General features: G+C 60.3%; 1 protein-coding gene across 1 annotated transcript; it reads right to left on the bottom strand.

Annotated features, from left to right (window-relative positions):
* Positions 1-4,652: 4,652 nt before the first annotated feature.
* On the bottom strand, positions 4,653-19,645 carry MDFI (MyoD family inhibitor; the record flags this gene model as incomplete). The annotated part of the gene is made up of 4 exons (XM_082296252.1): positions 19,556-19,645; positions 9,234-9,416; positions 5,223-5,477; positions 4,653-4,909 (listed from the first exon to the last, which is right to left on the bottom strand). The coding sequence occupies exons 1-4, from the start codon at positions 19,623-19,625 to the stop codon at positions 4,653-4,655; spliced, it is 765 nt and encodes a 254-aa protein (XP_082152378.1). The 5' UTR covers positions 19,626-19,645.
* Between the last annotated feature and the right edge of the window lie 530 nt (positions 19,646-20,175).

Raw genomic sequence — 20,175 nt, 5'->3', positions numbered from 1 at the left:
CTCCCCTCAGCCAAATCCTGCCAAGCTCCCGGCACGCGGAGCCAAGGGACAGCACCCCCGTGTTGGGGACAGGTCCTAAAGTGTCCCCCGAAAGTGACGGCAAACAGGGACAAAACCCTTCCCTGACCCTTTCCTGACCCTTCCCTGACCCTTTCCTGCCCTTTCTTTGCTCCTTTCCTGCCCTTTCTTTGCCCCTTCTCTGCCCCTTTCCTGCCCTTTCCGTGTCCCTTTCCTGCCCCTTTCCTGCCCTTTTCCTGCCCCTTCCATGCTACTTCCATGCCCCTTCCGTGCTCCTTCCGTACCCCTTTCCCTGCCCCTTCCCTGCCCCTTTCCTTCCCCTTCCGTGCCCCTTCCCTGCCCCTTCTGTGCCCCTTCCCTGCCCCTTTCCTGCCCCTTCTCTGCCCCTTTCCTGCCCTTTCTTTGCCCCTTTCCTGCTCCTTCCGTGCCCTTTTCCTGCCCCTTCCATGCTCCTTCCATGCCCCCTCTGTGCTCCTTCCGTACCCCCTTTCCCTGCCCCTTCCCTGCCCCTTTCCTTCCCCTTCCCTGCCCCTTCCCTGCCCCTTTCCTGCCCTCCCTGGGTGTTTTCCCTTCCTTGGCAGTGCCGTCCCTCCTTGTGCAGGAGGCTGAGAGGTGCCAGATGGCCCCGAGCCACCTCTGGCAGGGCCACTGTCACCACACCTCGGTGCCAGCCCCGTAGGACGCACGGGACCCAGAGCGGGGGCTGGTGCCAGCACAGGCACTGGGTTTTTCATTCAGCGGATGCTCACGCTTCTGGCAGGTTCGGGATTAAAGGAATCAGCTCCAGCCAGACACTGTGGGACACCAGGGAGTGGGAAAAAGTGATGCTGCCGGGCCTCTGGCCTCAAGCTGGGTTTTGGGGAAGGGTGAAAGCGAGGAGAGGAGCTGGTGGACCTGAAATGTTAATTCCTTCCAGCTGTTGTCAGTCTGGCAGGTTCTCAAAGGAAGTTTAATAGACTGCAGTCGTCTCCCCTCGGCCTCGGCCCCGTCCCCCATCCCGGCAGAACCTGGGATTACATGAGCAGCTCTGCCTTCCAAAGATTTGGGTTTATTTTAAGTTTTTTTTGCCCTTCTGGCTCTGGAAGTGTTTTCTTTTATGTGCGAGTGTGTGTGCGCACGCACGTGTGCGAGGCCTCGCTCCCGTCTTCCAGCTGAACCTGCCCCTGGGGTTGCAGGGAATTGCGAGGGAGTTTTGGGGTGGCACAGAGCAGGAGTGGGGGTTGTGCTGGAATGAGGAGGAGGAGGAGGAAAATGCTCCGTGGGCCTCCTTGCTGGAGCGCTCCCCAGTCCTCCGTGTGAACTGGGAGGAAACAGGATGGAGAAAGTATTTGGAGTGGAAAATAAAAACCCTCTCCCACTTTATTGATCGTGATCGAGGACAGAAATAGCCTGGGCTGCTGACAGCCCTCCCCCACCACAGGAGCAGCCAAATGTGGGGCTTATCCCGAGCTGCTCCATCCATGGAAAAACGGGGTGTCCGGAGAGCTCAGGGCAGTGGGGTGAGCCAGCTCTGGATCCAAGGGGTTCCACAGCTGCCTGCAGAGATTCCAAGCCTCCCGCTGTCCCTCTTGCTCTGCTCTGGCTGCACCCACGGCAGGCTCAGCACGGGAGCAGCCCCTGGAACCCATCAGAAAATTAGAAAACTCCCATCATTAAGACCTCCAATGTCCCAGGAATTCTCAGTCACCAGCAGGGATTGTAGGAAAAGGAAACCCCCACGGCCAGCTGGGATCAGGCACTGCCCACCCCGGGGAGCACTGGGGGCACTGTGCACCAAAACCCCAGAAATGCTAATTTAGGAGTTTTAATGGATTTTAGCTAATTTCACCAAATTATTTCACTTAAAACATCAAACTCAGGGCCAGCCTGGCTGGGGAAGGCGGGCAGGGAAGCCCAGGGTGCCCAGGAAAGCCCAGCAGGGTCAACATCTGTGGGGGCATGATGCTCCAACTCTGAGAAAACCATAAAAACCAAGTGCTGGCAGGAGAGTAATTAGTTAAAACCGAGCACATCTGTTGTTAATTAATTCCCAGGCAGGAGGGTTTAACTCTTGCTTTGCCCAGTATTTTGCAACCTGGACGGCCAGCGCCAACTTGCATCCAGAGGAAGGATTTAACTTGGGGTTTCAAGCCTTTCCAGGGACTTGAGTGGCTCTGGTTCGTCATTCCCCGCCCTGATCCATCAATCCCACATCCCAGAGCCACCCCTGGGATTCTCAGGCACGCCTGGGGTGTGAGCAGAGCAGCCAGCACTGCTCAGGGCAATGGATGTGCCTCAAGTTTGGGGTCAGGGCTGCAATAAATCCCTCTTTGCCCCTTCCAGCCCTGAGGAACCGGTGCTGAGGGTGGGAACCACTCGGTGAGGGTGGGATTGCGGAGGGTAGAGGTTTGGGTGGCCCTGTGCTGGTTATTGCTCTTTCATTTGCATTTTTCCAGAGGCAGCTGTCACTAAAGTCCATCCACAGGCGTGAACATCACATCCATCGAGGAGAACACGTGAGGATCCCATCCCTGCTCCCCACCTCCTGCTCTGGATGGGGACCTGCTCCCTCGGGGTGAGAATTAAAAGGGCTGGAGGACTGAGGAGGAGCAGGAGAGGGGGCTTGGGGTGTGTGTGACCCCCACCCCACACCGGACTCACCCACGCAGGGCCCAGCCAGCCCGCAGGGCCCTCCCGCACTGGGGGAATCTGTTCCCCATTAAGCAGCTCCGGCTGGTGGGAGCAGCCCTGCCAGCTCCAGCCTCCCTAATTAGCAGCAGCAGCGAGGCCAGCCTGGGGAAGGCCAGCGCCTCCGGGCCTCCGTGCCAAGGATGCGAAGGTTTGGAGCAGAGCCTCAGCCAGAGGCTGTGGAAAAGCTCCGACCGACCCTGCGAGTGCCGGATGGGGCCCCGATCCCGTTTGTCCCGGGGTGGGCAGGGATGTGCATCCCACGCCAGGCTCTGGCTGCTTTAGGAAGGGGTAAAACCCCAGCCCAGCGCCCCGAGTCCTCCCTGGGGTGTGTGGGGTGGAGGAAGGCTGCCCACACCATCCTCGGTCCCTCCGTGCACTTGCACCGTGCCGGGCTCTGGCCGCCTCTGGCTCAGCACTAAAAATAGGATTCCCGGCTGAGCGGCAGCGCCGGAGGGCAGCGAGCCCAGATCCCAAACCAGCCCTTGTCGCCGTGACCAACTGACCCATTTGGTCTCGGTTTTTAAGCGTTTTTCCCTCCTCGTTCAACTTCAGCCCAGGCAGCAGCTGAGCTGGGCCAGCTGAGCCTTTCCAGGGGCAGCAGGACCCCGCTGTGGGGCCGTGGTCCCTGACCCTCGTGGCATGGCCTGGCACGGTTGGGGGTCCCAAACGGGGCTGGGGGGCTGTGGGTGGCAGCAGGAGTGGCCAAAGGCACCCAAATTCCAGGGGCTGCAACCTCAGCAGCCGCAGCCCTTCTGCTGGGAATTCACGTAATTTATTTTCTCCTGTGGGGAGTTTGTGCCCTGGGGTTGGTGAAGCAGCCCGGGAGCAGATGACACCCCAAGGGTGGTGGCACAATGGGGACAGGGTTTGTCCCAGGGCACTCCAGGACCTCAACCTGTTCCCTGGAGCCAAGGACAGAGAGTCCTCTTGTACTCTCCTTCCCAGCACAAGGAGTAAACAGGAGCACGCTGGGGCTGTCACTGACCTGTCCCATGTCCCCAAAGCCAGCTGGGAGCAGGATGGGCTGCAGGGACAGGGGACACGGAGCCTCTGTCCCCAGGGAGTGTCCGGCAGAGCACGTGCTGCGGCAGCCGTGGGTCGGAAATGAAGAAAGACCTTTATTTACAATAAAAAGGAACAAAAAACTTATAAAATACCCTGACACTTCCCTCCCCGTCTCCCCAGCCCATCAGCGGGGTGTCTGCCACCCCCACCCAGCCACCAGCCCTGTCCCCGGGATGGTGGCACGGGGGCCAACAACTGCTGGGGGTCATTTGGCACCAACCGAGCCACCCTGCCCCGCCACGCCTGGGACACACGGGGGACACGCGGGGGTCGGTGGCAGCTCGGCACAGCTCCGGCTGCAGGAAAAGCTTCTTCCCGGGAGGGGGGAGGCTGCGGGTATTGCACTTGGCTGCCGGGCTCAGCACCGAGGGGAGGGGGGGCCTGGCAGGACGCGTCCCCCAGCACGGGACTCCACAGCCGGGCTGGAGGCTCCAGCATCTCCCGGTGCGCGGGGGTCACCCGGCCTTGGAGGTGTCCCTGGAGGTGTCCCTGGAGGTGTCCTGGCAGGGGGATGTTCCGTGCCACCCCCTGTAACCCTCCCGGAGCGCTGTCCTGGGGCGGTGCCAGCGGCACGGGCTGTCCCCAACGCCGGGCCCCGGGGTGGCTCTGCGGGACGGGCGCTCCTGCTCTCGGCTCAGGTAGCAGGAGGCTCCCGCGGTGCCCCGGTGCGGGCAGAGGTAGAGCGGGACAGGACACTGCCAGAGCCCCCCACGGCCGTCTGGGTTCCCCCTTCCCCAGGCAGGATCCGGCTCCGGCTCCAAGGACGAGGTTTCGCAGCGAGGGATTCGCTCTCCTCCTCCTGGAGGTTTTGGCGTTTCCCGAGGGGACCGGCCGGAGCCTCGCCCGCTGCGGGAGAGCCTGGGGGGTCCCAGCGCGGGTCCCCCGGCCCAGCGGGGCCCTCAGGAGGAGAAGCAGAGCCCGCAGCACTCCATGCAGATCTCCAGGCAGTCGGCGGACTCGCAGCAGGCGTCGATGATGCCGCAGTCCATATCGCAGGGCAGGTCGCAGTCCGCGCACTCGCCCGAGTTGCAGCAGCAGCAGCAGATGCAGGAGTCCTCGGAGGTGCAGGAGCCGCAGGTGGCACAGTCCAGCACGATGTTGCAGAGGGTCAGGAACTCGCAGAAGAGGCAGGAGAGGATGCAGTGGACGCAGCAGTCTGGGGAGGAACGCAGGGGTGAGACAGCGTCCGGCACGGGTGGGTGCTGGGGGAGCGCCGCGAGGATGGAAATCCTCCCTCAGGAATTCGCGGAAGGGATGGGAAAAGGGGTCGGGAGGCAGGCACTGCCCCAGGGAGTCTCCCTCAACACCCAGGCCTCAAGAGAGACCAATTCTGGAGGACAGGAGATGGCCCCGCTCAGCACTCGCCCTGCAGAGGCTGCCAGGAGGGCCCAGGGGTCCCGCTGGGCTCGGAGGATGAGATCCCAAGGGATGAGGGGCCCGAGGAGACCAGGAGAGAGGACAGCTGATACCTTCCTGCGCCTCAATGGGGATGTGGGAAGAGGCCGACTTGGAGCTGCCCTTGCTCTTCTTGCTGCTCTGGCTGTTGATGGAATGGTGCGACTGCAGCTTTCGGTGCGGCTTCTGCGAGCTGGGCACGGCCCGGCACATCCCGTTCCCCGCCTCCCCGTTGGCACCGCCCGGCTCCGGCCCCCGCCCGGCGCCGTTGTGCAGCAGGTGGGTGCAGGGCCCGGGGGGCTGCGGGGGTGTTCGCACCTGCGGCTGGCCTGAAGAGGAGAGAGCAGCACCTTACCCCCCCCGCCCTCTCCGCCGGGAGAAACGCGTGCCCAGACCCCAGAGAAACACGGGAATCCGGTCCCCAGCTGGACACGGGGTGACCGAGAGGTGATGCTGATGGATGGATGGTCCAAGAGGATGGAGATGGAATTGGAGATGTGGAAAAGGTGGCTGGAGGAAGGAAGGACAAAGGAAGGAGAAGGGATGGTGAAGGGAAGGAGGCAAAGGCTCCGGTGAGAGGAAGGGATGAAAAAACCCCAAGAAATGAAGATTTGTCGTGAAGGACGTGCTGAAACTGCTGCAAATCACCAGAGGACCTGAAGGAGGAGATCTCCCGGCACAGCCAGCAGGGATGAACCCACCGAGGCTGCCAGACAGAGCTCCTGGATGTCCCCACCGCCCTCTGTAAAGCCAGAGGAGATGAGGCACCGCTGCGGAGCCAGCCTGCTCCTCTCCCCGGCCCCTGCGGAGCCAGCCTGCTCCTCTCCCCGGCCCTGCGGGAACCGGCCACTTCCTTAAGGTCTCCACAACCTCTGGCTGAACTTCTCTGCAGGAGGAGGAAAATAACTCTGCTGTGTCTGTGCCTCCCTGCAGCCTCTCCCGCCGCAGCCCCGTGTCCTGCCAGGATGCTGCCAGAGCCCAGGGTGGCTCAGCCCCGTGCCCCTGCCATCCCCAGCTGTGGTGCTCTGGGAGAGGACTGGGAACCAGCACAAGGAATGGGGGCACCCATCTTTGTGCTGGTTCCCAGTCCCAGCACCCATCACCCTCCCCAGCAATGCCACAAATAAAATCCTGTCTGGTGGTGCTTCGGCCAAACTTTGCTTTTCCTCTGCCGTGGCAGTAAACAAGGGATGATTCAGGAGAGAGGCTCGAGGGCAAAGGCACCAGGGAACAGGAGCTACTTTCTGTGCAGGGCACGGGGGGACACGGGGGTGGAGCGGGCACAGATGGTCCCTGTCTTGAATCCACGAAAATAAAATAGATGGAAGGCGAAAATAAAATAGGTGGAAGGTGAAAGACACAAGTGGATGGTCCCAGTGCTTGGTTTTACCAGGCTGAGCTCGGCTCGGGCCGCCGAGGGAGGTTAAACTGGGAGCTTGGTCTTTGACACCCACTGGGAAGGGAACTTAAAATAACCAGAGCTGAGCGGGAAAAGTGGGCTGGAGGCAGGAGGGATGGGAGACTGGGGAAACAGAAAACAGGTCTTGGATAAAACAGGAATTGTCTCCCCTCCCTAAAAAACCTCATGGAATGTTGGCTTTCTGTGTACCCTTGCCCGGTGCCCTCTCCAGCCTCGTGTGTGCACTGAGATGGCACCGAGGATGCCCACAGTGACCAGGGCTGCCCAGAGCTGTGACAGGAAGGGGCTGAGCCCACAGGGGCTGAGTCAAGAGGGACGCAGCAGCAGCTCAGCAGCCTCGGACGGCAGCTGGATTCTCTGGGATTGCAGCAGGATGCACTTGGCGCTCCCCATTTCGCCGCATTCCACAGATTAAACTGTTTGTAAATCAAAATCACGCTCTGGCTCCGGTGAGGGGCAGCCAGAGGCAGCCAGGAATCCCCCTGCTCAAAGTCAGGGAAAATAGCTCCCATTTTTTTAGGACAGCCTTTAGGACACAAGGCCAAAGCTCTTCTAAAAGAGGCACCTCCAGCTCCTCAGTATCTCCGGGCAGGAGTGGGGGGAGCAGCCCTGAAACCCCAGGATTTTGGGGAAAACTGCCTGTCTACAGCTCTTCAATGACCAAAAACCTCCTGGATATTCCCTTTGGGTTTCCCACCGAGGCCATACTCCTGGATCCCCTCAGGCTGTCCCAGGGCAGCATCACCGGGGTCCCCCTGCTGTGACCCTCCCCGAGCCACTGCCAGGGCTTGGAGTGGCCACCTGGGTCTGCTGTTCCTACCTGAAACTCAACACCCAGAATCCCAAACCCTCAATCCCAGTGCTCCAAAATGCTGGAAAAATGGATTCAAGCACCAGAGCTGAGCCTTCGGGGGGGGCAATCCTGGCACTGCTGGACACAGACATGACCTCGCACCCGACAGCCCCTTCTGCCCTGTCCCTCCTGAGCTTGCCATGAGCCAGACTGGCACGGGAACGCCACCATCCCATGGGAGAGCCTAACTGTGCTGCCCGGGTCCTGCCAAAGGAGGAAAAACCCCCAAAACCCAATGGTGACCCCCCCAAGAGCAGCACTGGGAGGAGTGGGGGATACCAGAGGGGACGCTCCTCATTTCCCAGGGAGAGAAGGGAAGGTCCCTTCATCCAGCACCCAGCAGGAGGGTGCCCACGTCCCTCCCAGCCCCGAGGCCCGTGGGGGGCGGCCGGGGGGCTGGGCTGGGCTGGGGAGGGGGCCGTGCAGCGGCTGCGGTGTGAGTCAGACGTGCAGAATGTCTTTGGGCAGCCGGCCCAGCTCCCAGATGCTGCACAAGTCTCGGGCTCTGCCGCAGGAAACGTGCGCTCTCCCCGCTCCAGCGCCCGCATTTCGCCGTCCTCTCCCCTCCCCTGCCCACCCTCCGGAGCGCGCAGCTCCGTTCCCACCCGCCCTCATCCCGCGGGGAACCTTCCATCCACTTTGCGCCCCTTGGAAGGGGAAGCTGCGCGCCAGCATCCAGCAGAAGGGGAATGGCAGCCTGGGAGAGAAACCCTGGGATCCGGGCTGGGGGCCAGGGAAAGGATGGACGGCTCCAGGAGAGCCTCCCGCGTCTGCCAGCTCCGCTCCCCCACCCCTGCAACGGGGAACGGAGCGAGGGCACCCCGGCCCGCGCCCTGCGCCTACCCCACCCCGGCGTTTCTCACGGCAGCAGATTTTGGGAGGTGCTGCCTGGCCCCGCCACCGCCTGCGGCAAAACCAACTCCTCTGTGCGGACAGCCCGGCTCAGCCAGGCTTGGCACCAGCCTCACCCTTGCCCTGGACTCGCCAAGGCAAGAGCTGTCCCAGCGCGAAGCGTCTCCCTTTGCTCCAGCAAGGGCCTGATGCGCTCCCGCCCCGGGAGCTGTGCCCACGGAGACATCCCGGGGCTGTGCCACTGAGACATCCCGGGGCTGTGCCCACGGAAACATCCCGGAGCTGTGCCCATGGAGACATCCCGGGGCTGTGCCACTGAGACATCCCGGGGCTGTGCCCACGGAAACATCCCGGAGCTGTGCCCATGGAGACATCCCGGGGCTGTGCCACTGAGACATCCCGGGGCTGTGCCATGGAGACATCCCGGGGCTGTGCCCACGGAGACATCCCGGGGCTGTGCCCACGGAGACATCCCGGGGCTGTGCCATGGAGACATCCCGGGGCTGTGCCATGGAGACATCCCGGGGCTGTGCCCACGGAGACATCCCGGGGCTGTGCCCACGGAGACATCCCGGGGCTGTGCCCTCGAAAACGTTCTCTGGGGCTCTCCTCTCTCCCACTGGGGTTTTGGGGGATGCTCCACCCAGCTTCTTCCCCGAGGGCTCATCCCTCTTCCCACCACGGCATCCCAGAGGACCCCAACGCTTCCCAAAGCAGCCCCAGCTGCCCCGGCTCCGCCTCGGAGGGCAGCGAGAGCCATGCCGGGTGCCGCCCTTCGCTTTCGCCTCTCCAGGTGACTCAGGCTCGGTTTGAGCTTTGATGTGGGGAGGAACAAAGCGAGGAGGAGACAGTTCCCACCTCTGCCCCGCTTTTTAATGAGCCCCGCTGCTGATGAGGTGGCAGCAGCCCAAGGCACGGCCTCCGGCCGTGTCCGGAGCTGCCACCGAGGGAAACACTCACATGTCACAGCTTCGGGAGCGCCGCAGAGCTCGGCCCGGGGGCTTTTCGTCAGCACTTTTGGGGACTTGTCATCTTCCGGGGGTTTCTCCTTCTTCGGCACCGCGGGGCGGGCGGGAGGCCGGGGCTCCGCCGGTGGCACCGCTGGAATCGGCCTCGGGGGAGGGCGCGAGGGCTCGGCCACCTCTGCAAGAGAAACGGGGCTAGAGCCGAGCCCCCCGGGGCCACCCAAACCCCCAGCCCGGCCCCAGACACTGCCCATGGCACCGGTCAGGGTGTCTGGGCTCTGATTCCCAAGCCACATCCCTGCCGCGCACAGGAAGGGGGAAGAGCTGGAGCACCACGCGGGATTTGGGGCTGCTCAGGAAGGGCACCGCGGCTGCATCACCCCGCAGCTGCTCACCCCGCTGCAGAGCCAGCGGCTCGGCAGCACCATCCCAAAAACCCTTCCAAGCTCTCACATTCCTTCTCCAAAAGAGCCAAGGGATCTGGTTACACTCCGCAGCTCAAGCTGGATTTTTCATCCCCCTTCCCATGAAAGGGCCACTGTCTTCCCTGCGGGAGCTGGCTGCCACCTTCCCTCATCCTCCCGCACTCCGGAGCAGGAGTAACCCCTGCAGGACCCCTCGATGGGGCGGCAAAAACCTGAAAGGAGCTGAGTTCTTCCCAATGGGAGAAATCCCGGTGCCAAACCGCCCCTCGCAGAAAGCCGGGAGAAGGCAGGACCACCTTCGGCACTGCTGGGAGCTGGCTGCTCCATCCCACGGGGAATGTGGGGTGCCCAGGGCGTGTCGGGGGAGGGGGGCTCGGTGCAACGCCACTCTCTCCCACCCACCCCGAGCCCCCTCCCGGCCGCCCCATCCTTCTGCCCATCCCCCGGAATAGCAACGTCTTGCACAACAGGGGCTGGAGCGTGCTTTATATAAAACTAAATTATAGGCTGGGCAGAGGGAGGGAGAGCAGCGAGCCATAATTGCCCTGGCTGTAACAGGAGGTCCTGAATGCCGGCAGGGAGGGGAGGGGAAGGGGGAAAGGGGCTTGGGACACTTCATTATCCTCGATAAAACCAGGGTCCTGCACACCAGAGCCGAGGAGGAAGGAGGGCAGTTATGGATAATTAAAAGGAGCATAACGAGGGAAGTGAGGGGTTCCAGCTGCGCCCCGGGATCTGCTGGAGCCTGGAAATGCTGCAGAGGGGCTGCAGCCGGGCTGGAGTGAAGCTGCTCTGCTCCCAGCTCCAAAATCATCCACGTGCCGCAGTTTCTCTACAGGACCGCCCTCTCTGCCCTCCCCAGGGTGCAGGTCCAGCCTGGGGTGCTGGAGCTCCTGAGACAGGGGGTTTTGTGGGAAGGAAAACTCATCCCAGCACAGAGCCCTGCTCACAGCTCTCGCAGGTGAGGCGATTTTGGGGTTCAACCAAGGCAAATCCAGCAGCTCCAGCTGAATTTTGCTACAGCAGCCTTGGCTCTGAATCCCAATGGAGCATGAGCACGTGAGCCCCAGATGGGAGAAAAGCCATTCCCAAGCCTCTGGAAAGCCCAGAGCGAAATGGAGAGGTGAGGAGAGCAGCCTGTCATCTCCCCACGGGTGTGGGGGTGAGTAACACCCACACGCTGCTGCACCCACAGCCTCTGTCATGTCCCAGCCTGGAGTCAGCCCTGATCCAAAGCCAGACATGAAATCCCAATGGTTGAGGGAGCTCTGAGTGAAGCCAGAGGTGTCCCGGGCAGGGCACAGAGGGTGAAGCTCCCACAGAGTCCCTGGGAAGGCATTGGAGCCGCTGAGAACCAGCAGAGCCCGGGAGCTGCTCTGGTTTCTGCTGTGAGGTGCCCAAAGTGTGTTCAGGGCTTAAAACCCCCCAGGGCTGCCCAGAACAGCCCCATCACCGCCAGATCCCCTTCCCTGCGGGTCAGCAATTGGGAAAAAGAGCTGGAAAATCAGGCGCAGCAGCAGGAGAAGGGCTGACACAGGGAGAGCTCCAGCAGATCCCTGCCACGACCACTCCGTGTCTCCAGCACAACCCTTGCCTCCTCTGTGCCTGCTCCTGGGGACAAGGGGCAGTCTGGTGAGGCCTGGAGCTCCGTGGGACAGCAGCAGCCCTGGCTGGGTGGATCCACAGGGACATCCAGGGTGCTGCTCCAACCGGGAAGGAGCCCAGGCTCGTTCCTGCCGTGTCCGCTTCGCACTTGTAATTACCCTGCACAAGGGCTCGCACACAACCACAGCCACGCAGGGAGGAAGGTGGCAATTAAATTAACTCCCCCGGGAACAAGCTGGCCAGGAGAGGGACAAAAATAGGCAGGAATGAAGTTTGGGTCAGTTGGTCCTTCCCTGCCTTGAGCTGCCTCACATCCCTGCTGCTGCAGGGCCGCAGGGAATGTGCGGATGATGCTGCTCCCCAAGAGCACCATTTCCCCCGGGAATGGGATGGAAAAGGGCCATGTCCACCCTCGTGGTCATAGCCTGACCCCAGGGAAGGTCTGGGAGAAGCTGGACACGTGTGGGCTGAGCACAGACCCCGCAGGTTCCCACCCCTGATCCACAGGGAAGTGCAGAGGGAATGCCCCGGGAAGTGCTCAGGCTCTGGGTGGGCAGCAGCTCCCAAATTCCCCCCAACAAGAGGCATCAGCTCTGCTGGCACGGGGAGAGGTGAACAGGCACTTCCAGCACTGGCACAGGCTCATCCCACAGCTCCTGGCTCCCTCTCCTCCTTTAAATCCCCCCAACCCCTGCTCCAGGGGTGCCCTGCCAAGCTGAGGCCCCTCTGGATCCCCTCTCCCTGCTGCCAGCAGGGCAGGACTGGCTCCTTCCCTCCCCTGCTGCCCCCAGAACGAGACCAGGCTTGACCTGAATCCATCAGGTTTAAAACCAACCACGAGCCCAGGAAAAACGCTAAGGAGAGCCGGCCCTTGGGATGGGACATCCCTCCCCTTTTCTCTGATCCTGCACTCCCAGACCCTTCCTGGCCAGGGCAAATCCTCCCCAGAGCCTGGGATGAGAGTCCAAGTCTCTGCTCCCCCAGGAGCAGCACAAGGGGGATGTGGAGGTGCCGTGGCACAGGGAGAGCAGCTCAGATCCCTGGTTTTTGGGAAAAGAGGTAACGAGGCATTTAAAAACAATAATTTCAGCTTCAATAAATCCCAGCACTGCCCTAAGGTACCAGAGATTGGGAAAGTGATAGATGTGGAGCTGCTTTCCTTTGCTAAGCCCAGGACACGCACATGGATCTGGTTTTCTGATTATTCTCCCCAGTCCCAAAGTCCAAATCCATCCGTCACGGAAGCCCCGAGACATCAGTGAGCTCCAAAGTCCATCAAGGAGGTGGGAAAATAGGAGAGGGGAGAGGAAAGGTGCAAAGAAGCTGGAAGGTTTCATGGCTGCAACCGAGGATCCTGTAAAATTCCTGCAAAGTCCGATGTCCCATCCCTCTGGGAATGCAGCAAGGCCCTGAGTCTGCCAGAGCTCCTGGGGCTGGTTCTGGTCAGGGGGAAAAGTGCTCTGTGCTCTGAGTGGGAAGCACCCGGAATTCGTGATGGGCTGAGCTAAGCATTCCCAAAGAGCCAGACAAGCAAAAGGCAGCAGCAGCCCGTCAGCATCCCGGGATGAGCTTCTCCAGCAGCACAACCACGAGCCACACCACAGGCAGCAGAGCCACAGCAGCCCCCAGCTCCCAAAAACCTGTGGATTCCCTTCTCCCAGCCGGTTGTGGTGCCCAGACCCCCAGAGGATGTGGGAAGACGCAAAGCTGGAGCCGTGGTTTGGAGTCAAACCCACCCAGGGTGTCCCGTGGCTCCTGCTCAGCATTCCTGGGATGTGGCTGAGGATCCGCCCGGCTCCTGGGATCTCATTTCCCTGTCCCTCTTCCTCCTGAATGCCTTTGGCTCTGAGGGAAGGAATCTGGTGGCAGGAGATGGATGGACACGGCCCCAGCCCCAGTCCCAGGGAGGGACAGCACGGGAAGGAAAACTTCTCCAACATGGAGCTAAAGAGAGGCTGGACTGGGAATATGGGAACAAATCCCATCCCTTTGGCGGGTTGGAACTGGAATGTGGGGACAAATCCCATCCCTTCGGGAGGCTGGGAATGGGAATGTGGGGACAAATCCCATCCCTTCGGGAGGCTGGGAATGGGAATGTGGGGACAAATCCCATCCCTTCGGGAGGCTGGGAATGGGAATGTGGGAACAAATCCCATCCCTTCATCAGGCTGGGACTGGGAATGTGGGGACAAATCCCATCCCTTTGGCAGGTTGGGGTTTGGCGTTGACCAAAAAGGAGGGAGAAGGGGTCTCAGCACATCTGGATCCACATCTGAGCTTTTGGGGAGCATCCAAACCCAACACCACAGGATGCCACTCCTGCCAGCGTGGAGACGCTCAGGAGAGCCCCCTTTTCCCTGCCTTTAATCCCTTGGGAATGGCTGGACAGGGAGCAGGAAATCCTGGATGCAGTTGCCATGAACAACAACCCAGCAGCTCAGTGCTGTTTGGGTTGGGAGCTCTCTGATCCTTTCTTCAAGCAGGTAAAACGAGTCTGAAACCTCTCCTGGATTTCCTGGCCTGATCAGGTGCCTGCCTGCCCCATTCCAGGGACATTTCAGGTTTCCAGTGCAGAAGAGATGGCACCGAAGCAAATCCTTCCCAGGAGGGAGCAGAGGGAAGCAAAATCCCAGGAAAAATCCCAATCTCCTTCTTTACACTCAGTCTGAAATGAATGCACCGAGGCCGCCTCAGATTCTGGGATAGGGAAAGGAAAAGGAGGGTGGGAAGGGGAGGAGAGATGCCCAAAGCATGGCCAGGACAGATCCAGCACAGCTTTGCTTCCCACCCGGCAAACCTTTGGCCCAGTGTCTCTCTGCTCACCTGGGCAAAGCTTTGGATAAACAGTTCTGGGACAATGAGGAATCCAGTCCAGAACACCAGAGGTTTCTATGAGAAGAGACTTCTTAAATGCAAAAAAAAAAAAAAAAGCAAAACAAAGCAAAAAAAAAAAAACCCACAAAACCCCCAAATAGCTCAGCAGGCCGGGAGTTGTTGTTATTTGTTATTTATAGATTTTGGGTGGGAAGGGAGGGAGGAATTTTGGGGCCAGACAGGCCAGGAGCAGCGTCCATCCAGTCCATCCCTGTTCGGAGTTTGACCTCGGTGACCAAACCCCGACTCCAGGTCGGTGTCCCTACAAATCCCATCCCTCCAAGGTCCTCATGGCTCCAACTGGCTCCTGCCAAACCAAATTCATGGAAGACTTGCTCCTACAAGGGATTTCAGGGAAGAGAAAATATAAATTCCCTGCAAGAAACACCTCTGACACCGCAGCAGTTTGGGAGGAATTATTCCTTAAGCAGCAAGAACTGATTTAACATAAATATATTTACATTTTATAGATATTAAGGCACCATCCCAGTGTGGAGCTGCAAGGGAAGGAGGGATCTTTAAGCCTGGACTGGAAAAACAGGGACAACAAAACTTCCCAGCACACAAACCTGGGAAGGTCTGGGCTTCTTCCTTCATCTCTCAGCGCCAGGCCTCATCCCAACCCAACATAAACCACCCCAAACACACTGTGGGGACACGGAATGGGGAAAAACGATGGGAAAACACCAGGGAAAAGACCCAGGCTGGGGCTGAGTTGGAGTCTGAGGAGCACCTGGGGCAGGATAACTCCCCAAAGGATGGAAAATCTGGGAAAACAGGGGAGCCCGGCCTGGAGGAAGGACACAGGAGGAAATCCCGGGTGTCCTCAAGGAAAAGCAATTATCCCTGAGGCCTGGAAAGCTGCTAAGGCCAGGCCTATCAGATCCAAGGAGATTCTGGGAATTACAGAGCAGGGAGCTGCTTGGGGGAAATGATGGAGGGAGTAATTAAAGCCCAAGCCAGGCCGGTAATTGGGTAACCTTGGGGGTTAAACCAGCACAGGTCCTGCCAGGGAAAATTTGTGTCTTCCCAACCTAAGTCCTTAAAAAAAGTTAATTGAGGAGCAGATCAGCGGGAGCTGCCGGGCACTGTTATTAAGCAGGAGAATCATTTGCAATTCTCCAGCCCCTTTCATCCCAGGATCAGCCTGGCACTGATTTAAACCCGGGCCCATCACACCTTCCCTGAGCTCCAGGGATTTTCCTGGAAAACTGCCTTGGTTGGTGAGGAAACCGAGGTACAAAAATGGGATTTTCCCAAAAGGAACATCCTGTGGGGATGGAGCCCAAAACTTCCCAGTGCTGCTGCTGCTCGCGCTCTCTGTCGGTTGGGGTTCCTCCCACTCACGGATCCCAAAGAAAATTCCGAAAACTGGGATGTGGGAAGGGATATTGGGGCCATCCCAGGGGGTGCCGATCCCACAGGAGGGGGAACTCCAGGCACGGAAAAGTTCTGGGGAAAATCACCAGAACTCCAGCAAATACCCCGAGGAGAGCTTGGGTTTCTGCAGCTCCCAGGCAGGCGCTTTCCAAGGAAATTCAATCAGGAGCTGGAGCGGGAGCAGGGGCGACGCAGCCCCAAGGCCTGGCTTTGTTTTGCTCAAACCCAGAAACACTGAAAAAAGCCAGAAATCTGCTTTTCTTGCTTTTTTTTTTTTTTTTTTTTGCTTGGGTTTCTTTTCTTTTCCTCTGTAAGTTCTGCTGTCGTTCAAAGAACAAACACGAGCGAAGCGTTTTCAGGAGCTGACAGGGAAAAACTTGGAAAGAAAAACAGAAATCGATCTTTCGGTGCAAAATGTCTTTCTGTGGGGGTAAAAAAAATACGGTTTTGTTTCTTTCAGGGCTTTTTTTTGGGAGGGGTTCTTTGTGCTTTGAGCGTGGCTGCGTGCAACTCTGCAATCCTGCTCTTAAATCAGCGCTGAGCCAAGAAAAAACCCTTTTATTTTGATTTTGGATGGGTTTTTTTCTGTTCCTACCCCTATCCCAGAGCAGGACAGTGCCAGTAAAGGGTTCCTGAGCGAGGTGACACTGATTCCTGCTGAGAATTCCCTGCTTGGGGCAGCCCGTGCAGGCCTCCAGTGGCATTTTGGATCTGGAGGCTGCGTGCTTGGGGCTGAGCACGCAACAGCTTTTTCTGCCTCCTCTCACACCTCGGGGCAAAATCCTTGGGAAGAGGCAGAAAGAATTAAGGACAAATGTGCACGAGTGTCCCAAACTCTGAGCTGCCGAGCTGGGACACAGGCAGGGATTGGGGACACGGGGGTGGCCCCACACAGCAAATGGGAAGGGAAAAGGGAGGTGGGAATGAGCAGAGCCAAAGCCAAGGAGGTTTTTTTGCTGCCGGAGATGGATTTGTCTCCATCATCTTCTCACGGAGGACGAGGAGGAGGAAAGAGCCTCTCCTGCTTCCCGCTGTCCCTCAGTGAAGGAAGGATAATCTCACCACGCAAGAAACTCTGTTTTCCTCCTGTTTTCTGCTAATTCCTCCAAAAAATAATCACTCCTCCCCTCCCTGCCCAGGCAGACAGCGGCCTCTTCTCTCTGCCAACTACCTGTGGCTATTTCGGGGCCTTGGTTTGCCATGTCCCCGTCCCTGCTGGGTGGGAGGAGGCTGTGATGGCACCCGGCCCATCTCCAGAGGTGCCAGGGAACAAACTCTGGGAAAAAAGCTCCGTCTCCAGCTGGGAAACAGCAGCGAGCCCTGCAAACCCCACCTGAGCTGCCCACCCCACGCTGAGCTCGGCCAAACCACGCCGGCACCTCGGTTTCCCTGTTTATTCCCCAGCCTGGGTGTCTCCAGACGAGCCACTCTGGTTTGTAAAACTTGGGAAAGGGAATGGAGAGAAAATTCCCAGGCCCGGCGGTGCGTGACAGAGCCGCTGGCCCCTGCCCAAGCCACCAGGGCTCGGCAGCCGAATGTCACAGGGACAAACACGGAGGGGCCTGGCTGCTCATCCCTCACCGAAATCCCACGAAGAAGGAGGAAAGAGAGATGGGAGCGAGGGTTTGGGATGTGACAGCACAGAGCTGCTCCCTGAGGAGGGACAGGGATGGAATTCGGCCTCTGGAGCCTGGGCAGGTGGGAATTAAGGAGACCCCGTTGTGCTCCCCACACTGCAAAGGAGGAGTCTGAAGGAGGCAAATTTGGTCCAGCTCTGCTCGGGGTCACACCTTGGGGACCCCTCCGGAGGAGCTGAGGAAGAGGAGGGGGGATTTGGGATGGTTTGGGATGGAGGTGAGACTCCCTCAAGATGGGAGCACCAAACTGGGCACTGATGGGTGCCACTCCAAGATGGGAACACTGAACTGGGCACTGATGGGTGCCAGTCCAAGGTGGGAACACTGAACTGGGCACTCACGGATGCCCCTCCAACAGGGACACACCAAACTGGGCACTCACAGATGTCCCCAAGCACCTCAGCCAGGCCCCAGTGCTCCCACTCAGGCCACCAGCACAACTGGGAGCTGAACCACTCTCTACCCACCCACAGCTCCTGTGCGGCCACAGGGAAGGTGGAAAAGCTCCAAGGCCGTTTTCCCCAAAATACTGAACAGCTTTTTAAGTTCCTTTTTAAAATCCCCCCCAGCCGCTGGTGCAGGAGCCGTGCACAGCCCTCCTCCGAGCCAGGCTGGGGACGAGCCCCGTGCAAAAGCTCTTTGCACCGTGCTCGCCATTTCCCACCTGGAAAGGGAAGGAAATCCAGGGAAATCAGCCCCCCGCAGCTGCCTGGGCCCCGGGACGTGGCTGAGCTCGGAGCAGAGCTCAGCCGGGAAGCGGAGCCGGCGGCATCCAGCTGGAAGAGCAGGGGGAAGAGAACAAGAGGATGTATTCTCCAAAGCCCGGGCCCGGCCGTGCTCCGGGCCAAAGCCAACACGGGCCCGGTCCAGCTGTGCCGGATCCCGGAGCTCCCGCGGCTCCGCTCAGCCCGGCAGCCGCTTTCGGAGCTTTTGGGATGGATTTGGCCCCTTTTGTGTCTGGTCTGACAGACACACCATGGTGTGCTCCTCCAGCCTCCTGCTCTGCTGGTTTTTAAACTCTCCGTGGGATTTTTAATGCAGTTCCTGCACGTGAAGCTCGGCAGGGACAGCCCCAGGGGCCACCGACCCAGGCAGAGCCACCGGAGGGGCTGCGAGGGGCTCAGCTCAGCCCCGTGGAAAAAATGAGGATTCCCCAAACTTTTCCATCCGCTTCTCCACGGCCTGGTCCCTGTAACCCACCCAGGGCTGCAGAGCAGCCCCCAGCCCCTCACCCCCATTTTTTGGGGGGTTTAATTCACCCCCCCCCCCCCAACCCCCCCCCCCCAGGCTGCTCCCTGGGCTTGGCTCCGGGACAGAAACTGCTGGATAGTTTGGGATGCGAAATCCCGGCGGGCTCCCGGCAGCTGCTGAGCTCACACACAAACACAGAGACAGGAAAACACTGCCAGGGGCACCAACACACGCTCAGATGTTCACAATCCTGCACCAACACTCACAAACACACCCAGAGACACTGCCAGGGACACCAACACACGCTCAGAGGTTCCCAGCCCTGCACCAACACACCCACAAACACTCAGCCATACATCCTCTCCTCCCCCCCACCCCAAACCTGCTTGCACCCCCTCCCCAGCCACACACCCCTCTGCTACCCACCCACAGCCCCCCAGCCGTGCACTCACACACTCACACACTCACTCTCCTCCTTCCCCTTCCTGTGCACACAGCGTGTCCGGCAGTGCATTCCCACATGGGGCACCCCACACCCCCCAAACTTTGAACCAATCCCCCATAAACGCACCCCCCAGCCGCGGCCCCGCAGCCCTGCACACACACACAGACATTTATTTACACACCCCTGCACACACCCCCCACTCGTGCACACACCCCAGCCGTGATCCCACAGCCTTCCCTGTGATCCCACAGCCTTCCCCGCGATCCCACAGCCTTCGCTGCGATCCCACAGCCTTCGCTGCGATCCCACAGCCTTCCCTGCGATCCCACAGCCTTCGCTGCGATCCCACAGCCTTCCCTGCGATCCCACAGCCTTCCCTGCGATCCCACAGCCTTCCCTGTGATCCCACAGCCTTCCCTGTGATCCCACAGCGTTCCCTGCGACCCCACAGCCTTCCCTGCGATCCCACAGCCTTCCCCGCGATCCCACAGCCTTCCCCGTGATCCCACAGCCTTCCCCGCGATCCCACAGCCTTCCCCGTGATCCCACAGCCTTCCCTGCGATCCCACAGCCTTCCCTGCGATCCCACAGCCTTCCCTGAGATCCCATAGCCCCCCACCCGTGCACAGACCCCCCCCCGTGCACACACACACACATTCACCCCCCTCCAGCCGCGCCCCCCACACTCACCCCCGGTGTCCCCCACCCTGCGCACCCCTGTCCCCCCTCCGTGTCCCCCTCAGGGCAGAACCTCCCGTACCTGGCATCGGGACCGCCTCGTCTCGGGGCTGCTCCGGGCGGCTCGGCCGGGGGCTGCCGGGCCGGGACATCGGTGCGGGGCTCGGTGAGGGCTCAGTTCGGGCTCAGCGCGGGGCTCGGTGCGGGCTCGGTGCGGGCTCAGAGCGGGGCCCGTCCCGCCGCGCTCACCTGGGGCCCCGCGGGGCGCCGCGCCCGCCCCCGCGCCCGCCCCGCATCCCCCGGCCCCGGCGATGGGGGCCGGCCGGGGCGCGGGGCTGCCTCTGGGCTGGGCTTGGGATTTTTTTTTTTTTCTTTCCCAATTCAAAAAAAAAAAAAAAAAAAAAAAAAAAAAAAGAAAAAAATTAAAATTAAACAACAACAAAAAAAAAGAGGCTGGGAGAGCAAACGCGGCCACCCGCGCCGGCAGCGCTCCGGGAGCTTCTGCTGGAGGCTGGAGCGGCGCCGGGAGAGGGGAGAGGCGCGGGGCAGGCGGAGGTGGCTCCCGGGGCCAGCCTCGGATTTGGGATTTCACAGCTCTGCCGCGCTCTCGGCGGGGGCTGGGTCCCCTTGAGGAAAACTGAGGGGGGAGCAGCGGGGCTGAGCTGTGCTCGGGCACCTCGGGTGGTGTTTGTGCCCCTCGAG

This window comes from Coloeus monedula (assembly GCF_965178545.1).
Source record: "Coloeus monedula genome assembly, chromosome: 23".
Taxonomy (NCBI): Eukaryota; Metazoa; Chordata; class Aves; order Passeriformes; family Corvidae; genus Coloeus; species Coloeus monedula.
This window is presented reverse-complemented; position numbering and strand designations above follow the sequence as displayed.